Below are 16433 nucleotides of genomic sequence, written 5' to 3'. Positions count from 1 at the left end.
AGATCCAAGCCGCAGCTGCGATTGGACCTGGATAGCCTCCGGGAAGAAGTAGTGGACTACCAAGTGCTTGGCAGTGAAGATCTTCCTCAGAAAGCAAGGATTGACTGGTTTTGGGCCATGCTAGGGAGAGATGGAAGATTCCAGACTCTAGTGCATTTGATGAAAGCACTTTTGTGCGTGCCACACAGCAATGCATCATCAGAGAGGGTGTTCAGCATGGTTAGAAAAATAGTGACAGAGAATAGAACAAGGATGGACAATTCAACCCTTAACTCAACAATGAGTAGATGAGTGTTATGTGTGTGTATATGTGTAAATAAATGAGCACTGAAATTCAAGTATTTCTTTTATTTATATATATAAATATATATATACTGTATATATATATATATATATATATATATATATATATATATATATATATATATATATATATATAAAAATAAAAAAAATATATAGCTAGAATTAACTGAAAGTCAAGTATTTCTTATATATATATATATATATATGTATGAAATACTTGACTTGGTGAATTCTAGCTGTAAATATACTCCTCCCCTCGTAACCACGCCCCCAATCACGCCCCCCCCGCCACCCCCCACCCCCCACCTCCCGAAATCGGAGGTCTCAAGGTTGGCAAGTATGATCATTTTAACCATGAATAGTCTATAAGCATCAATATAAGAAGGGAATATTCAAATACATTGTAAGCTGATCTTTATTAATTATGAGTATTGGCCATGCACTGCAAATACAAACACTGGATTCAATCAAAAATAATTAGTGGACCTAGCTCAGTTTTGATTAACCTGTTATTAACACTCATTTTAAATAAGTTGCTTGTACTTTGGGATCGAAAAAGCTAACCAACTAAATGTACTTGAGTTTAGGCAACAATAATTTTAAGATAGACATGGGCAGATCAGTCCTCATCTATTTTGCGCCTAATCCAGGCACTTTCATTCTGGAACATGCCTGACCAAGCCCGGGTGCATCTGAACGTCGCTTCAACGGCAGCTTTCATCATTGGGATTCTTGTGCTTGGCACACTGATTTGGTGAGTAAATATTTTTTACCCCTGTGCAAACCGTTTTGCTGCATGTCTTGTTGTAGGGTGGACAATAGAACGCACTAATTTTGGGCAAAGCTGGCCAACGGCCAAAGAACGCTAGCGTGGTTGGAACGCTAATAGTAAACGCATCGGATCTAACGTTCAAAAAGCTTGTTTGGGCTTCAATGCAGCCTCTTCCTGTGGCACCGAAAATTTCTGGCGACCCTCTCTTTCTTAACGTAATAACAAGCTGATACTAGCATGAAATTGAAAACAAACACGTCAGTGACAAAGCTGACATCTGTGCCGTGATGTTATGTTATGTTATTTTCATTTATTATGCGCCCCCCCCAACCAACTGTTACATCAGCCCGAGTAGAGAAACAAAAAAACAGAAACAGAGACTGAGACACACAAAGGAATCTAGAACAATCATTTAAGACACACAATGAACAAATTAAAAATAAATCAAAAGTCATCTGCGGCAAAGAGGTGAGTTTTAAGCTGTGCTCTAAAAGAGTCCAGAGTGGTGGCGGACTTGACATTCAGAGGGAGCTTATTCAATAGCTTAGGTGCCATCACTGAGAAAGCACGGTCTCCCTTTGTCACTAGGTTTGACCGTGGGACCTTCAGGGTCTTCTGGTTGTCAGATCTAAGGCAACGACCAATCCTGGAGCTGGTAGGTTGGTCCAGGAGATCTTTGATGTAAGCTGGAGCGAGACCGGACGCTTTGAAGACATACGTGAGGATCTTAAATTTCACTCTGCGCTTCTCTGGGAGCCAGTGAAGGGAGGAGAGGGAGAAATGTGTTCCCTCATTTCCCTCACAGCCTGGCAGCTGCATTTTGTACTAGCTGCATGCTATGGATAGTCTTGTCGGTGACCCCAGCATAGAGGGCATTGCAATAGTCCAGTCTGGAGAAGATGAGCATTATCGCGACCCTCCGTGCACAGTTAGAAAAAACATGATTTCACCACAGATTTCACTTGCTTGTCAAACTTGAGATCTGGGTCGAATATGACCCCAAGGTTTTTTAGGATATTGTAATCAACCAATTCATAAAATTTCAGTAAGTTTAACTCTTTGAATATTGGATTTGGGGGTTTCCTGTATGCATTTCTACGAATGACTCTTACAGGTCTTTTCTGTAAAAGTAAGATTGGATTTAAATATGTTTTACAGGCACTACCCCACACCTCAACACATTATGTCAGATGTGGAACAATCAGTGAATTATACAAAATATACAACTCTTTTTTATTTAGAAATTCCTTCACCTCGTGTTAAATATAATTAGTTTTGGATATTTTAACCTTGATGTAGTTTGTGATTTAATGATATTATTTTGTCAATCATAACACCCCAAAACTTAATATTTTTTGTTATTTGAATCTCAACTCCTTCAACATATAACAAGCATCTACACTTTTCCTACTACTACAAAATAAATCATAAACTTAGTTTTACTACAATTCAAGGATAACCTATTTACATCAAATCATCTTTAAATTTTGATTTTCAACCACCTCTGACACACTTTCAATATTTTGTCCCAAATAGAATACATTTGTGTCATCTGCAAATAAAATAGACCGAAACAGTTTGGAAACCATAGTAATATCAATTACATACATAAGAAACACTATAAGCCCAAAGACCGATCCTTGTAGGATTCCACAACTAATATCATGTAATGCAGATTTACTATTGTTAACTTCCACAAACATTTTTCTGTCCTTCAAGTAACTTCTAAGCCACTCATGTGCCACTCCTCTTATTCCATATTTGTAAAATTTGTAATATAATAATTTATGATCAAGCGAATCAAACACCTTTGGAAGAGCTACAAAAATACTTACTAAATATATATATATATATTTTTGTCCATTACTTCCGCCAAATCAATTATTGCTGTTGTGGCTTAGTGATTAGTACGCAACCAAATGTTGAATATTGCTCAAAATATTATACTTGCTTTTAAATAGATTTTTGCGGTAATCCAAAAGCAAACAATTTCTCTTAGATTTTTTTAAACTGTGGAAGCGGCGATATTGGCGTGTAATTTCCCCCTCTGTGAAGTGGTATTATTTAGCAATATTCATGTGATCCGGGAATACTCCTTTCATGAATGATACATTATAAATGTATGAAAATGGTTCAATAACTATGATGCTCTTAATGAATGACATGTCTACATAATCGTTAAAAGTCTTATTTGGACATTGCTGCACAATTTGTAATAATTCAATCTTGTCTACTTCATCAAGAAAAAAAACTATTAATATTATCTATTATTGTTTAATCAAATGCATTATGAACTTTGAGTTTTGGTAGTTGTTTAGCCAAAGTAGGGTGGATTATTAAATTATTATAAATTATACAAATAATTTTCTCTATAATTTTTTTTCATAAATATCTTAATTTTAGCCTGGAATTTTAAGTTGTGATTGTTCTTTTTTTAGAACCCTGTTATGCCCCAGGTACCTTTTTGTATTATCGTTACATTTATTTTTAAATTGTTTGAATGTTTTTTGGAAAATGAAGAAAATTTAAATGTAATCCACATTCTTCTCTGGTCTTATCTTTAATAACAACAATACAATCCAGTGTCCTTAAAGCAGCACAGTTCCTCTTTGCCGAATACACAAGTTTCCAAAGTCAAGATTTATGAAATATACCAAAATACCTGATGCTCATGCACCAATTTTTTTGGAGAACTACCTAAAAGAAGGAATAACAGTGTTACCAAGCTTAAAGGGTGAATAAAACACTGCACTGTAAGATCTCTTGCAGGGGAAATGCAACTTCTTTCAGGATGTATCATTCCATGCTATACCATAGGCCTTAGGAAAACTGTGACACGTGAAGAACACTTTATCGTCGTGCAAATCAGTTAAGACTCCCGCTGTAATTATATTAATTACACAAGCAATGTAATAAATAAATGGAATGTCACTCAGTGGACAAACCTTCACCGCTTGAGAAACCAGAACCTGAGGTCGTAGATGAGTCTTCAGGAGGAGTAACAGGAAAAGGAAGACCAGGGCATGTGAAGCTGCTGTCAGTATCCAGCCCATCAGACCTGAACTGGACAAAGCCTGGCTGATCAGAACTGATGTGTGAGTTGATCCAGGACTGGTAGCGGGACACTCTGGTATAACCTCCCGGCAGATCAGGTCTGGCACAGCCAATACCAAAACTGACAATTCCAGACTGGATCCAGATTAAATTCTGCTCGCTCATCATTGGACCTCCTGAATCGCCCTGAATATGTGGAGAGGAATCGTGTGTCAAATCATACATGAATTATTTCAAACCAAAGAGCTAAATGAAAATAAGTTATCTACCTGACACGCATCTTTTCCTCCTTCAAGTAAACCAGCACAGATCATGTTGTCTGTAATAGAACCTACACCATACTGGCAGTTACACTGTCTGTTTCCCACAACTGGAACCTCCACTTCTTGTAGAGTTTGAGGGAAGGGGAGTAACACTAAACAGTACAGGAAAAGTATTTTAGTTTTAGTCAAAATAAACTTATATTACATTATTAGTAAAGTACAATACCTCCCTCCTGGATTCTTCCCCAACCAGTGACCCAGCTATCAGTACCACTGATGAAATTACTGCTACTGGCTGCCAGACACACAGGTCTGATGTAGTCTGTGAATGTGACCGGTGAGGTAAGTCTAAGCAGAGCGATGTCGTTGTCAAAGGTAAAACTGTCATAGTCCGGATGCAAAATGATTGTGTCAACAGTTCTGGACACTTCGTTTGGGTTGATGCCCTGCAGGTTCTGACGACCAAGAGAAACCGACCATTCAGAGGTATTTGTGCTACAGAGACAATGCCAAAGGTTAGATGGTGCAAGTAGTTCCAAAATATATATGAAATCATGTTCAGGTGACTCACCTGAAGAAGCAGTGGGCAGCAGACATCACCCACTCTTTGTTTATGAGAGAACCACCACAAACATGGCTGTCAGAAAACTGCAGACTGGCCTGCCAAGGCCAACTTCCTTCTTGAGCATCTTCACCTCCAACAATCCTTGTTCCCACTGGAGTGGTCCCACATACTAAAAAAAGATACACTTTTGTTGTAATCATCAAACGAAATCTATGATTTGTTTACTTGAATGTAAGACTGCATTTCTTTTATAAGTACCTTTGATTACCTTGGAAATATTCACATATAGAAGTGTTAGAACACATATTTGTAATGATACTGACTCATAGTGACCAGTCAGTATACACTACTACATATCTGTTTATTTCTCTTTAAATGATAGATGGGCGCATGTGAACCTGGGGAATATGCTTTATCAGTATCATGCCTTCAAACCCAGTTTCAAAAAGCTGTGCACTACAAAACATGCTCATTGGAGCTCCTGGCTTCCTGACTAATCCTGACTTCCTCATTTGACTAATTGTTTTATTTACTTTAGTTTTGGAGGTTAAAGTGCCGTAATGTTGCTGATCAGTTTGAAGGTATTGTGTATTTTGTTTAATTCTGTTTTTCAGGATCAAATGGTTGAAACGTTTGAAAATGTTTAAAGTTTAAATAATGATGATATAGATCAGTTCCTTTCAGATTACAGTTACATTGTTCTCTGTTTTCAAATCTGTGATGGATGTTTGGTCACATTTTTCTATGCTTTTTATACATGATTTTTAGGTTAATTTCAGTAAGTTTAACTCTTTAAATATTCGATTGGAGGGTTCCCTGTATGCAAATCAGTTAACACTCCTGCTGTAATTATATTATTTACACAAGCAATGTAATAAACAAATGGAATGTTACTCAGGGACGAACCTTCAGCGCTTGAGAAACCAGAACCTGAGGTCGTAGATGAGTCTTCAGGAGGAGTAACAGGAAGAGGAAGACCAGGGCATGTGAAGCTGCTGTCAGTATCCAGCCCATCAGACCTGAACTGGACAAAGCCTGGCTGATCAGAACTGATGTGTGAGTTGATCCAGGACTGGTAGCGGGACACTCTGGTATAACCTCCCGGAAGATCAGGTCTGGCACAGCCAATACCAAAACTGACAATTCCAGACTGGATCCAGATTAAATTCTGCTCGCTCATCATTGGACCTCCTGAGTCGCCCTGGGTGTGTGGAGAGGAATTGTGTGTCAAATCATACTTCAATTATTTCAAACCAAAGAGGTAAATGAAAAGAAGTTATCTACCTGACAAGCATCTTTTCCTCCTTCAAGTAAACCAGCACAGATCATGTTGTCTGTAATAGAACCTACACCATACTGGCAGTTACACTGTCTGTTTCCCACAACTGGAACCTCCACTTCTTGTAGAGTTTGAGGGAAGGGGAGTAACACTAAACAGTACAGGAAAAGTATTTTAGTTGTAGTCAAAATAAACTTATATTTCATTACAAGTAAAGTACATTACCTCCCTCCTGGATTCTTCCCCAACCAGTGACCCAGCTATCAGTACCACTGATGAAGTTACTGCTACTGGCTGCCAGACACACAGGTCTGATGTAGTCTGTGAATGTGACCGGTGAGGTAAGTCTAAGCAGAGCGATGTCGTTGTCAAAGGTAAAACTGTCATAGTCCGGATGCAAAATGATTGTGTCAACAGTTCTGGACACTTCGTTTGGGTTGTTGCCCTGTAGGTTCTGACGACCAAGAGAAACGGACCATTCAGAGGTATTTGTGCTACAGAGACAATGTCAAAGGTTAGATGGTGCAAGTACTTTCAAAATATTTGTGATATCATGTTCAGGTGACCCACCTGAAGATGCAGTGGGCAGCCGACATCACCCACTCTTTGTTTATAAGAGAACCACCACAAACATGGCTGCCAAAAAACTGCAGACTGGCCTGCCAAGGCCAATTTCCTTCTTGAGCATCTTCACCTCCAACAATCCTTGTTCTCACTGGAGTGATCCCACATACTAAAAAGAGATAAACTTTTGTTGAAATCATCAGGAAAGAATGTTGATTTAATAAAACTGATTGTTCATAAATTATTTAAACCAAATGCCACCTCAGAAATAAATGTCTTTATAATTGCCACATTTTTTTACTGTCACAGTGAAGCTTTGAACATGTTGGTTGTCCTTAAGTAATTTTCTTGTGACTTAAGAGCTAACACCAATACAATCCAGTGTCCATCAAGCAGCACAGTTCCTCTTTGCTGAATACACACTAGTTTCTAAAGTCAAGATTTATGAATTATACTAAAATACCTGATGCTCATGCACCAGTTTTTTTTTTGGAGAACTACCTAAAGGAAGGAATAACAGCGTTACCAAGCCCAATGGTTGAAGAAAAACACTGCACTGTTAGATTTCTTGCAGGAAAAATGCAAGTTCTTTCAGGATTCATCATTCCATGCTATACAATGGGCCGTAGGTAAAATATGACACTTGAAGAACACTTTATCGTCGTGCAAATCAGTTAAGACTCTTGCTGTAATTATACAAGCAATGTAATAAATACATGGAATGTTACCCATGGGACAAACCTTCACCGCTTGAGAAACCAGTATCTGAGGTCGTAGATGAGTCTTCAGGAGGAGTAACAGGAGGAGTAACAGGAGGAGGAAGACCAGGGCATGTGAAGCTGCTGTCAGTATCCAGCCCATCAGACCTGAACTGGACAAAGCCTGGCTGATCAGAACTGATGTGTGAGTTGATCCAGGACTGGTAGCGGGACACTCTGGTATAAACTCCTGGCAGATCAGGTCTGGCGCAGCCAACACCAAAACTGACAATACCAGACTGGATCCAGATTAAATTCTGCTCGCTCATTATTGGACCTCCTGAGTCGCCCTGAGTGTGTGGAAAGGAATTGGGTGTCAAATCATACATGAATTATTTTAAACCAAAAAGGTAAATGAAAAGAAGTTATCTACCTGACAAGCATCTTTTCCTCCTTCAAGTAAACCAGCACAGATCATGTTGTCTGTAATAGAACCTACACCATACTGGCAGTTACACTGTCTGTTTCCCACAACTGGAACCTCCACTTCTTGTAGAGTTTGAGGGAAGGGGAGGGCCACTAAACAGTACAGTAAAAGTATGTTTGTTGTAGTCGAAGGAAACTTGTATTCCACTACTAGTAAATTACATTACCTCCCTCCTGGACTGCTCCCCAACCAGTGACCCAGCTATCAGTACCACTGATGAAGTTACTGCTACTGGCTGCCAGACACACAGGTCTGATGTAGTCTGTGAATGTGACCGGTGAGGTAAGTCTAAGCAGAACGATGTCGTTGTCAAAGGTAACAGTGTTAAAGTCTGGATGCAAAATGATTGTGTCAATAGTTCTGGACACTTCGTTTGGGTTGATTCCCTCCAGGTTCTGACGACCAAGAGAAACGGACCAATCAAAGGTATTTGTGCTACAGAGACAATGCCAAAGGTTAGATGGTGCAAGTAGTTTAAAAATATATATGATATCATGTTCAGGTGACCCACCCGAAGAAGCAGTGGGCAGCAGACATCACCCACTCTTTGTTTATGAGAGAACCACCACAATCATGTCTGCCAAAAAACTGCAGACTGGCCTGCCAAGGCCAACTTCCTTCTTGAGCGTCTTCACCTCCAACAATCCTTGTTCTCACTGGAGTAGTCCCACATACTAAAAAGAGATACACTTTTGTTGTAATTATCAGGAAAGAATGTTGATTTAATCAGACTGATTGTTCATAAATTCTTTAAACCAAATGCCACATCAGAAATAATTGTATCTGTAATTGCTGCTATTTTTCTTACTGTCACAGTGAAGCTTTGAACATATTGGTTGTCCTTAGGTAATTTTCTCGTGACTTAAGAGCTAAGTTGAATATTAATGTTTCAGCAAAGGTAAATATGATATTATATATGGAAACATGTGTTGTGTTCATGAGTATCACTCGATAAGCCTGTGTAAAGAAGTGGTACTTACCATCCAGCTGAGCATGTGAGTCTGTGGAAATACAATGCAAAAGGGAGTCAATTAGGGTCAGATACAAGCAATACAATACAGGTTTATACGTTTTATTACCATTTTTGCGCAAATCTTTACAAAAGCTATTCAATCAGTAATTGGACTGTCAACTTAAATCCTTCCAGTGTGCAAACACACTTCGATAACAAAAAAAATATCAACTCCTAACCACCAGCCAACGCTGACAGAGTATGTTAACATGGTTTTCATTCCCATAATTGAAATCCTGTGTTAATTCTATTGACGAATAATTTTCATCTTAGTCACTGTAACAAAACAAATCGATTAAGACGATGATGAAATCAACTGACGGTTTAGTCATTGAATTAAAATGATCCATAAATGTCAACAGAAACGAAATCCAATTGTAATTGATTTTGTCTTGTAGATGGGTGGAACAAGTTCAGAATATATCCAATCACAGCTCCTTAGTAGCTAATGTGTGCGGGGTAAGCAATGCCAGTAAACTATACCTTCAACATTCTCAGAGCATTCAATCGATCACAACTGGACTGTTTGGTTTGTCTTAGAAGACGTTTCGCCTTCTTCTCCTCTATACAAGCACATATGCGTACATACACTCATGCATATAATAATACAAAGTTTTATAAAACAAATATTAATGTTGTTACTCTAGGGGAAACTGGGTAAAACACGGCACACTGACAAAGCCATACTTGCCAACCTTGAGACCTCCGATTTCGGGAGGTGGGGGACGTGGTGGAGGGGCGTGGTTGGGGGCGTGGCTAAGAGGGGAGGAGTATATTTACAGCTAGAATTCACCAAGTCAAGTATTTCATATATATATATATATATATATATATATATATATATATATATAAGTCAATTATTTCATTCATATATATATATATATATATATATATATATATATATATATATATATATATATATATATATATAAGAAATACTTGACTTTCAGTGAATTCTAGCTATAAATATATATTTCTTTTATTGTATGTATATATATATATATATATATATATATATATATATATATATATATATATATATATATATATATATAAAAGAAATACTTGAATATTAGTGTTCATTTATTTACACATATACTTGTTGAGTTAAGGGTTGAATTGTCCATCCTTGTTCTATTCTCTGTCACTATTTTTCTAACCATGCTGAACACCCTCTCTGATGATGCATTGCTGTGTGGCACCGCACAAAAGTGCTTTCATCAAATGCACTAGATGGCAGTATTGTCCTGTTTAAGAGTGTCACAACATTGCTGTTTACGGCAGACGAACTGCTTTACGGTAGACCAAAACGTGACTGCTGCTGTTGTGTGTTGTTACCGCGCTGGGAGGACGTTAATGAAACTGCCTAACAATAAACCCACATAAGGAACCAAGAACTCGCCCTCGATCATTCTACAGTTATAACGTCATTGGGCAGGCACGCTGTTTATATTGTGGGAAAGCGGACTCAGGTGCGCATGGACCTGAGTCCGCCTGAATTTCGGGAGATTTTCGGGAGATAATTTCTCCCGGGAGGTTTTCGGGAGAGGCGCTGAATTTCGGGAGTCTCCCTGAAAATCCGGGAGGGTTGGCAAGTATGGACAAAGCTAAAGCTAACAATCTACAAAGTTAATATAGTTCGCTTCTTTTTCTTCCGCTCCATTTATCTGCTTTTTTTTTGTAACTCAAGTTATTGTTACATATACGTATTGTTACGTTTAAAACAATTATTTGGTTCATCCATCCATCCATTTGCCACCGCTTGTCCCCTTCGGAGTCGCGGGGGTTGCTGGAGCCGATCTCAGCTGCACAATAGAGGTAATTATTAATATTATTAATTATTTGTATTGGTATTTGTATTGCTCCATTTGTAGTGTAATAATGTTCATTGTCATTTATGTTTTATTAATATTTACTTCACTAACTGCTTCTTTGCTATCACTTTTCATATCATATTTGTACATATCGTATTTGCTGATGCTGTCCTGTTGTTGTTGTGGTTGTTATTGTTATTGTTGTCTCTCTGTCTTATACCCCTTTTGTCACTGCAATTTCCCCCTCTGTCTTCCTTTTTTTCCTCGTTTTTCCTATCCACTTCTGCTCTGGTCCGGCTGCGCAAAACATTAATATAAATTCGTTTAATAAAGTCAAATACAAATAAGGCAACAAGAGAAGTATCCCACACTTCTCTTGTGTAAAGTAAATCTGTACAGCAAATATGGGCATCTACATCAACAGTATGATTTGCCTGAAAAAAAGAAAGAAGACGTTTTGCCTCTCATCAATGTAGGCTTCATCAGTTCATGCTCATAGACTTAGATTGGTTAGATGTAGATGAGCAAGAACTGATGAAGGCTACTTGGATGAGAGGCGAAACGTCTTCTAAGAAAAACCAAACCGTCCAATTGCGATCGATTGAATGTCCTGAGATTACAATGACCTGGATGAATGAGAACATTCATAGTTATACGTATCTTCAACACATTGACATCACTATGTTACACTACAGCAACCATGACAAAATGATCACTTGCACAGAATTATAAGTCACTACTGTAACACATATGAAAAATATGGTTACTAAACCATCCATCCATCCATCCATCTTCTTCCGCTTATCCGAGGTCGGGTCGCGGGGGCAGCAGCCTAAGCAGGGAAGCCCAGACTTCCCTCTCCCCAGCCACTTCGTCCAGCTCCTCCCGGGGGATCCCGAGGCGTTCCCAGGCCAGCCGGGAGACATAGTCTTCCCAACGTGTCCTGGGTCTTCCTCGTGGCCTCCTACCGGTCGGACATGCCCTAAACACCTCCTTAGGGAGGCGCTCGGGTGGCATCCTGACCAGATGCCCGAACCACCTCATCTGGCTCCTCTCGATGTGGAGGAGCAGCGGCTTTACTTTGAGCTCCCCCCGGATGACAGAGCTTCTCACCCTATCTCTAAGGGAGAGCCCCGCCACCCGGCGGAGGAAACTCATTTCGGCCGCTTGTACCCGTGATCTTGTCCTTTCGGTCATAACCCAAAGCTCATGACCATAGGTGAGGATGGGAACGTAGATCGACCGGTAAATTGAGAGCTTTGCCTTCCGGCTCAGCTCCTTCTTCACCACAACGGATCGATACAGCGTCCGCATTACTGAAGACGCCGCACCGATCCGCCTGTCGATCTCACGATCCACTCTTCCCTCACTCGTGAACAAGACTCCGAGGTACTTGAACTCCTCCACTTGGGGCAAGATCTCCTCCCTAACCCGGAGATGGCACTCCACCCTTTTCCGGGCGAGAACCATGGACTCGGACTTGGAGGTGCTGATTCTCATCCCAGTCGCTTCACACTCAGCTGCGAACCGATCCAGTGAGAGCTGAAGATCCTGGCCAGATGAAGCCATCAGGACCAAATCATCTGCAAAAAGCAGAGACCTAATCCTGCAGCCACCAAACCGGATCCCCTCAACGCCTTGACTGCGCCTAGAAATTCTGTCCATAAAAGTTATGAACAGAATCGGTGACAAAGGGCAGCCTTGGCGGAGTCCAACCCTCACCGGAAACGCGTCCGACTTACTGCCGGCAATGCGAACCAAGCTCTGACACTGATCATACAGGGAGCGGACCGCCACAATCAGACAGTCCGAAACCCCATACTCTCTGAGCACTCCCCACAGGACTTCCCGAGGTGGTTACTAAACCAATTTATGTGATTTAGAGGCAGTTCTCAGGAGCCCCACAAGGTAGCATATAGTGAGCTTTGACGTCAATTTTGCAACTGGTGGAGAATTGGGAGCAAGCTGCAACTCACTTCAAAGAATATATGTCACAATGATAAGATCTGTATTGGGCTATGGGAGTGTGTGGTGTACGGAGCAGCAGCAAAATGCCATTTAAAGAAGCTGGATACTGTTCAAGCACAAGCAGGGGCGCCGAAAAGGGGGGGTAAAGGAGACGGATTCTAGGGGCCCATGATGGAGGGGGGCCCAGAGAGGCCCCTAATGATGATGAAATTATAATACCGAAAAAATAATGACACTGTGTTGGGGGCCCTGTAAAGATTCTTTTCATGGGGCCCAAAATCCCTAGCGGCGCCCCTGAGCACAAGCATTACAAGTCTGTAGTGGGGCTTTTAAAACATCACCACTTGCTGTCGTGGAAGAAGAAACAGGAGAAATAAGGAGAAGGAAACTGATGACCAACCACTGCATGCATTTATAATTTATATTTTTATTAATTATTTTCCAAAAATAACATCAGCCAAAACATATAACAAACTAACATGAACACTAACACACACATTCACACATCCATTGAGAGACGCTTACATGAACTAGAGAAAATCCAAAATGAAACAAAATTTTAAATAATAATAGAGTGCTGCAGTCGCTGCTGGACCACAACATTAGGTACACCTGCAGACTGCAGCACAGATTTCATATTTCATTCATTCACAACTCCTCCAACACGAATATTATTGTTTTTGCACTTTTGGCTTCTTATTAAATAACTTTTTAAAATAGATTCAATCTTGCACGTGGAAATTTTAAGTGTGAGCTTTAGTTGATACAACACTCCCGTCAGGGGGTGCATTCTACGCCGGGGGTGCATTATCCGGCACAACACCTGAAACTTGGAGCTTCAGCTGAAGAACAGAAAGGCCGACTTTGACTGTTTTTCGCTGGCTTTGGATGAGAGCTGTGATGTAAGTAACACCGCCCAGCTGCTCATCTTCTTACGTGGGATAACTGCTGACTTTCAAATCACGGAGGATCTGGCAGCGATGCAGTCAATTAAAAGGGACAACCACAGGTAATGACTTGTTCACAGAGGTAAATGCATGTTTGGACATGTTAGGACTGAAATGGGACAAGCTGGCAGGTGTGACAACAGATGGTTGTCCAAATCTGACGGGGAAAAATGTTGGATTTTTAAAGAGGATGCAGGATAAACTTTAAATTAACCCTGTGCAGAAATTGACATTTTTGCATTGTATTGTACATCAGGAAGTGTAGTGTAAGACAGTGTTAAAAATAAAACCATCAAAAGCAATCTGCTTTTGTATAAAGTTAAGTTAAATTAAAGTATTATTATTATTATTCATTATTATTATTTTTTATCTTACGGAATATCAAAAATAATATTGAGCAAAATTTAATTGAAATATTGTTGATGTGGCCCTCCGGCAGTGCTCGGGTTGCTCATGCGGCCCCCGGTAAAAATTAATTGCCCACCCCTGGCTTAGAATATCTACCTCAGGGACCAATATTGGGATCAAAATTGTTCAATCTTTGCATTAAGGACATTTGTAAAGTTACAAAAGACTTAAAGTGAGTTGTATTTGCAGACGACAGAACTGCGTTTTGTTCAGGGGAGAACAAACAGAAGATAATACAAATAACAGAAGAAATGAACAAATCAAAAAGATGGTTTGACAAAAACAGACTATCTTTGAATATCAGTAAAACTAAAATAATGTTATTCGGTAACAGTAGAAGAGAAAGTAGAACACAAATAGTCGGAGTAGACATTGAAAGGGTAATAATAGATGATAAAATGAACTGGAAACCTCATGTAAAAATATACAACATAAAGTAGCAAGAAACACGTCAATAATGAATAAAGCAAAATTTGTTCTGGACCAAAAATCACTTCATATTCTCTACTGCTCGCTAGTGTTACCATATCTGAGTTATTATGTAGAAATATGGGGAAACGACTACAAATGTGCACTTCATTAGCTAATGGTGTTACAAAAAAAAAAAACAGTTAGAATAATACATAATGTTGGACATAGAGAACATACAAACTCTTTATTTATTGAATCATAAATATTGAATATTGGTGCATTTGCAATTTTTTTAATTACATTATATTGAATTTAATTATGTACAAAGCAAACTATAACCTGCTACCCAAGAATGTACAATTCTTCTCAACAAAAAGAGGACAAATATAACATGAAAAATCAAATTTCAAACATTTGTATGCACGTACAACACTTAAAACCTTTAGCATACCCGTATGTGGAATTCAATTATGGAATGGGCTAACCAAAGAAATCAAACAAAGCACCAATATGATTCACTTTAAGAGACTGTTCAAACTACAAGTGTTCACAAAGTACAAAGAAGAACAATTATGATGAACATCTTGAACTTTTTCTTTGAGATAATCATTGTTTATGTATTTAACATTTGTTTACTTACTTACTTTGTATATTTTTTATTTATTCACGGTTCTCTTACAAACAGTGAACAAGGAAATGGGATATAATTGCTATGATATGAAAAGGGTTAGGATTAAATAAGCTCTGCTTCTTCCCACTCCTTTTCGGTAGTGCTATAATAAAACAACTGGAAATGTGTGATGCATTACATTGTATCGTATGCATGTTCGAAATAAACTGAAATTGAACTGAAATAATCTTCTTCTCGATGGCAGCAGGTAGCTATGGGCCTTGTTAGCCACGCGATATCTTTATTGGATTCAGAATCACTAAGGTAGCATTGACAAAGTTAAATCATATCTGAAAAAGGAAACATAAACACTCTGTACTGGGCTGCTAAAAATCAATTTATTTTTATCTCGTTATAAGGAAATGGCAGCGCAACATAAAGTCTGTTTCCATAAGGCGTTACGCCAGATATCGTGGCTATATCCACACAAACATGGATATTTTTTTTTGGCTATATACATTTAAAAAATAAATAAAATAAAAAAGTCAAGTTAATAAAAACAAACAATAAACATCTCAATTTTCCCATCCACAATCATAACATAAACATGTGTTTGGGCTGAAATAATATGCAGTATAAACAGGTCTTAAATGTTCAACTTACTTGCAGTTAAAAGACTCATTAGAGTCAGGATGTTGAGCCATCCCATTCCAGCCATCGTGTGCATGCACATCTCTGACATGTCCGTCTATTTAAGCTTCAATCCACCTGCTTTAAGGTGTGTGCGCGTCATGTCACGGAAGTTAATCACCCCCTTGAAGCTTTAGTCATCAAAAACACTTCCAAATAATTACTGGAGGCCAATTATGTGAATTACCCAAGACATACTGCACATGTATTGTTCTAAGCCAAAATCTATTTTAATTCTTCTTCTTCCATAGCAAGTTTCGTCCTCCTATAACTTTCATATTTTTCATCTGATTCATCCCGGTCGAACTTCAAAATGTTTAGGCCATTCAAGACACGCAAAACTTTCCCAAAATTCCCGGTTTGGTCAGAATCCTACTTTGCTTGAGATCTATTTATTTGTATATTTTTCTTTCGACTCCTCCACCCACATTTTCCACAAACCAACCAACTGTTTCACAATAGAAACATTCCTCCTCAGGACAATAGGGCCAGTTGTTTCTGAGAATTCACAGTTTTGACGCGTTTCCTGATTTTCTGTAACACCGGGGGGAAATTTTTTTACTATTTCCACTATTCTTCCATATGGTT

General features: G+C 39.0%; 2 protein-coding genes across 2 annotated transcripts in view; both read right to left on the bottom strand.

The window, feature by feature from the left end:
• LOC133611034 (uncharacterized) overlaps positions 1–1894 on the bottom strand; it is a 37860-nt gene extending 35966 nt beyond the window's left edge. The window contains 1 exon segment of the mRNA XM_072914044.1: positions 1645–1894. Coding sequence (XP_072770145.1) covers positions 1645–1894 — 250 coding nt within the window.
• On the bottom strand, positions 691–15889 carry LOC133610956 (transmembrane protease serine 9-like). The gene is made up of 14 exons (XM_061967759.1): positions 15819–15889; positions 8966–8986; positions 8497–8659; positions 8152–8420; positions 7932–8077; positions 7542–7848; positions 6807–6969; positions 6462–6730; positions 6242–6387; positions 5864–6158; positions 4964–5126; positions 4619–4887; positions 4399–4544; positions 691–4315 (listed from the first exon to the last, which is right to left on the bottom strand). Exons 1-14 carry the CDS (start codon positions 15886–15888, stop codon positions 4004–4006), a joined length of 2739 nt encoding a protein of 912 aa, XP_061823743.1. The 5' UTR covers position 15889; the 3' UTR covers positions 691–4003.
• Between the last annotated feature and the right edge of the window lie 544 nt (positions 15890–16433).

The sequence above is a fragment of the Nerophis lumbriciformis genome, linkage group LG11 (assembly GCF_033978685.3).
Source record: "Nerophis lumbriciformis linkage group LG11, RoL_Nlum_v2.1, whole genome shotgun sequence".
Taxonomy (NCBI): Eukaryota; Metazoa; Chordata; class Actinopteri; order Syngnathiformes; family Syngnathidae; genus Nerophis; species Nerophis lumbriciformis.
Note: the sequence above shows the minus strand (reverse complement) of the source record. Positions and strands in the feature narration are given on the sequence as shown.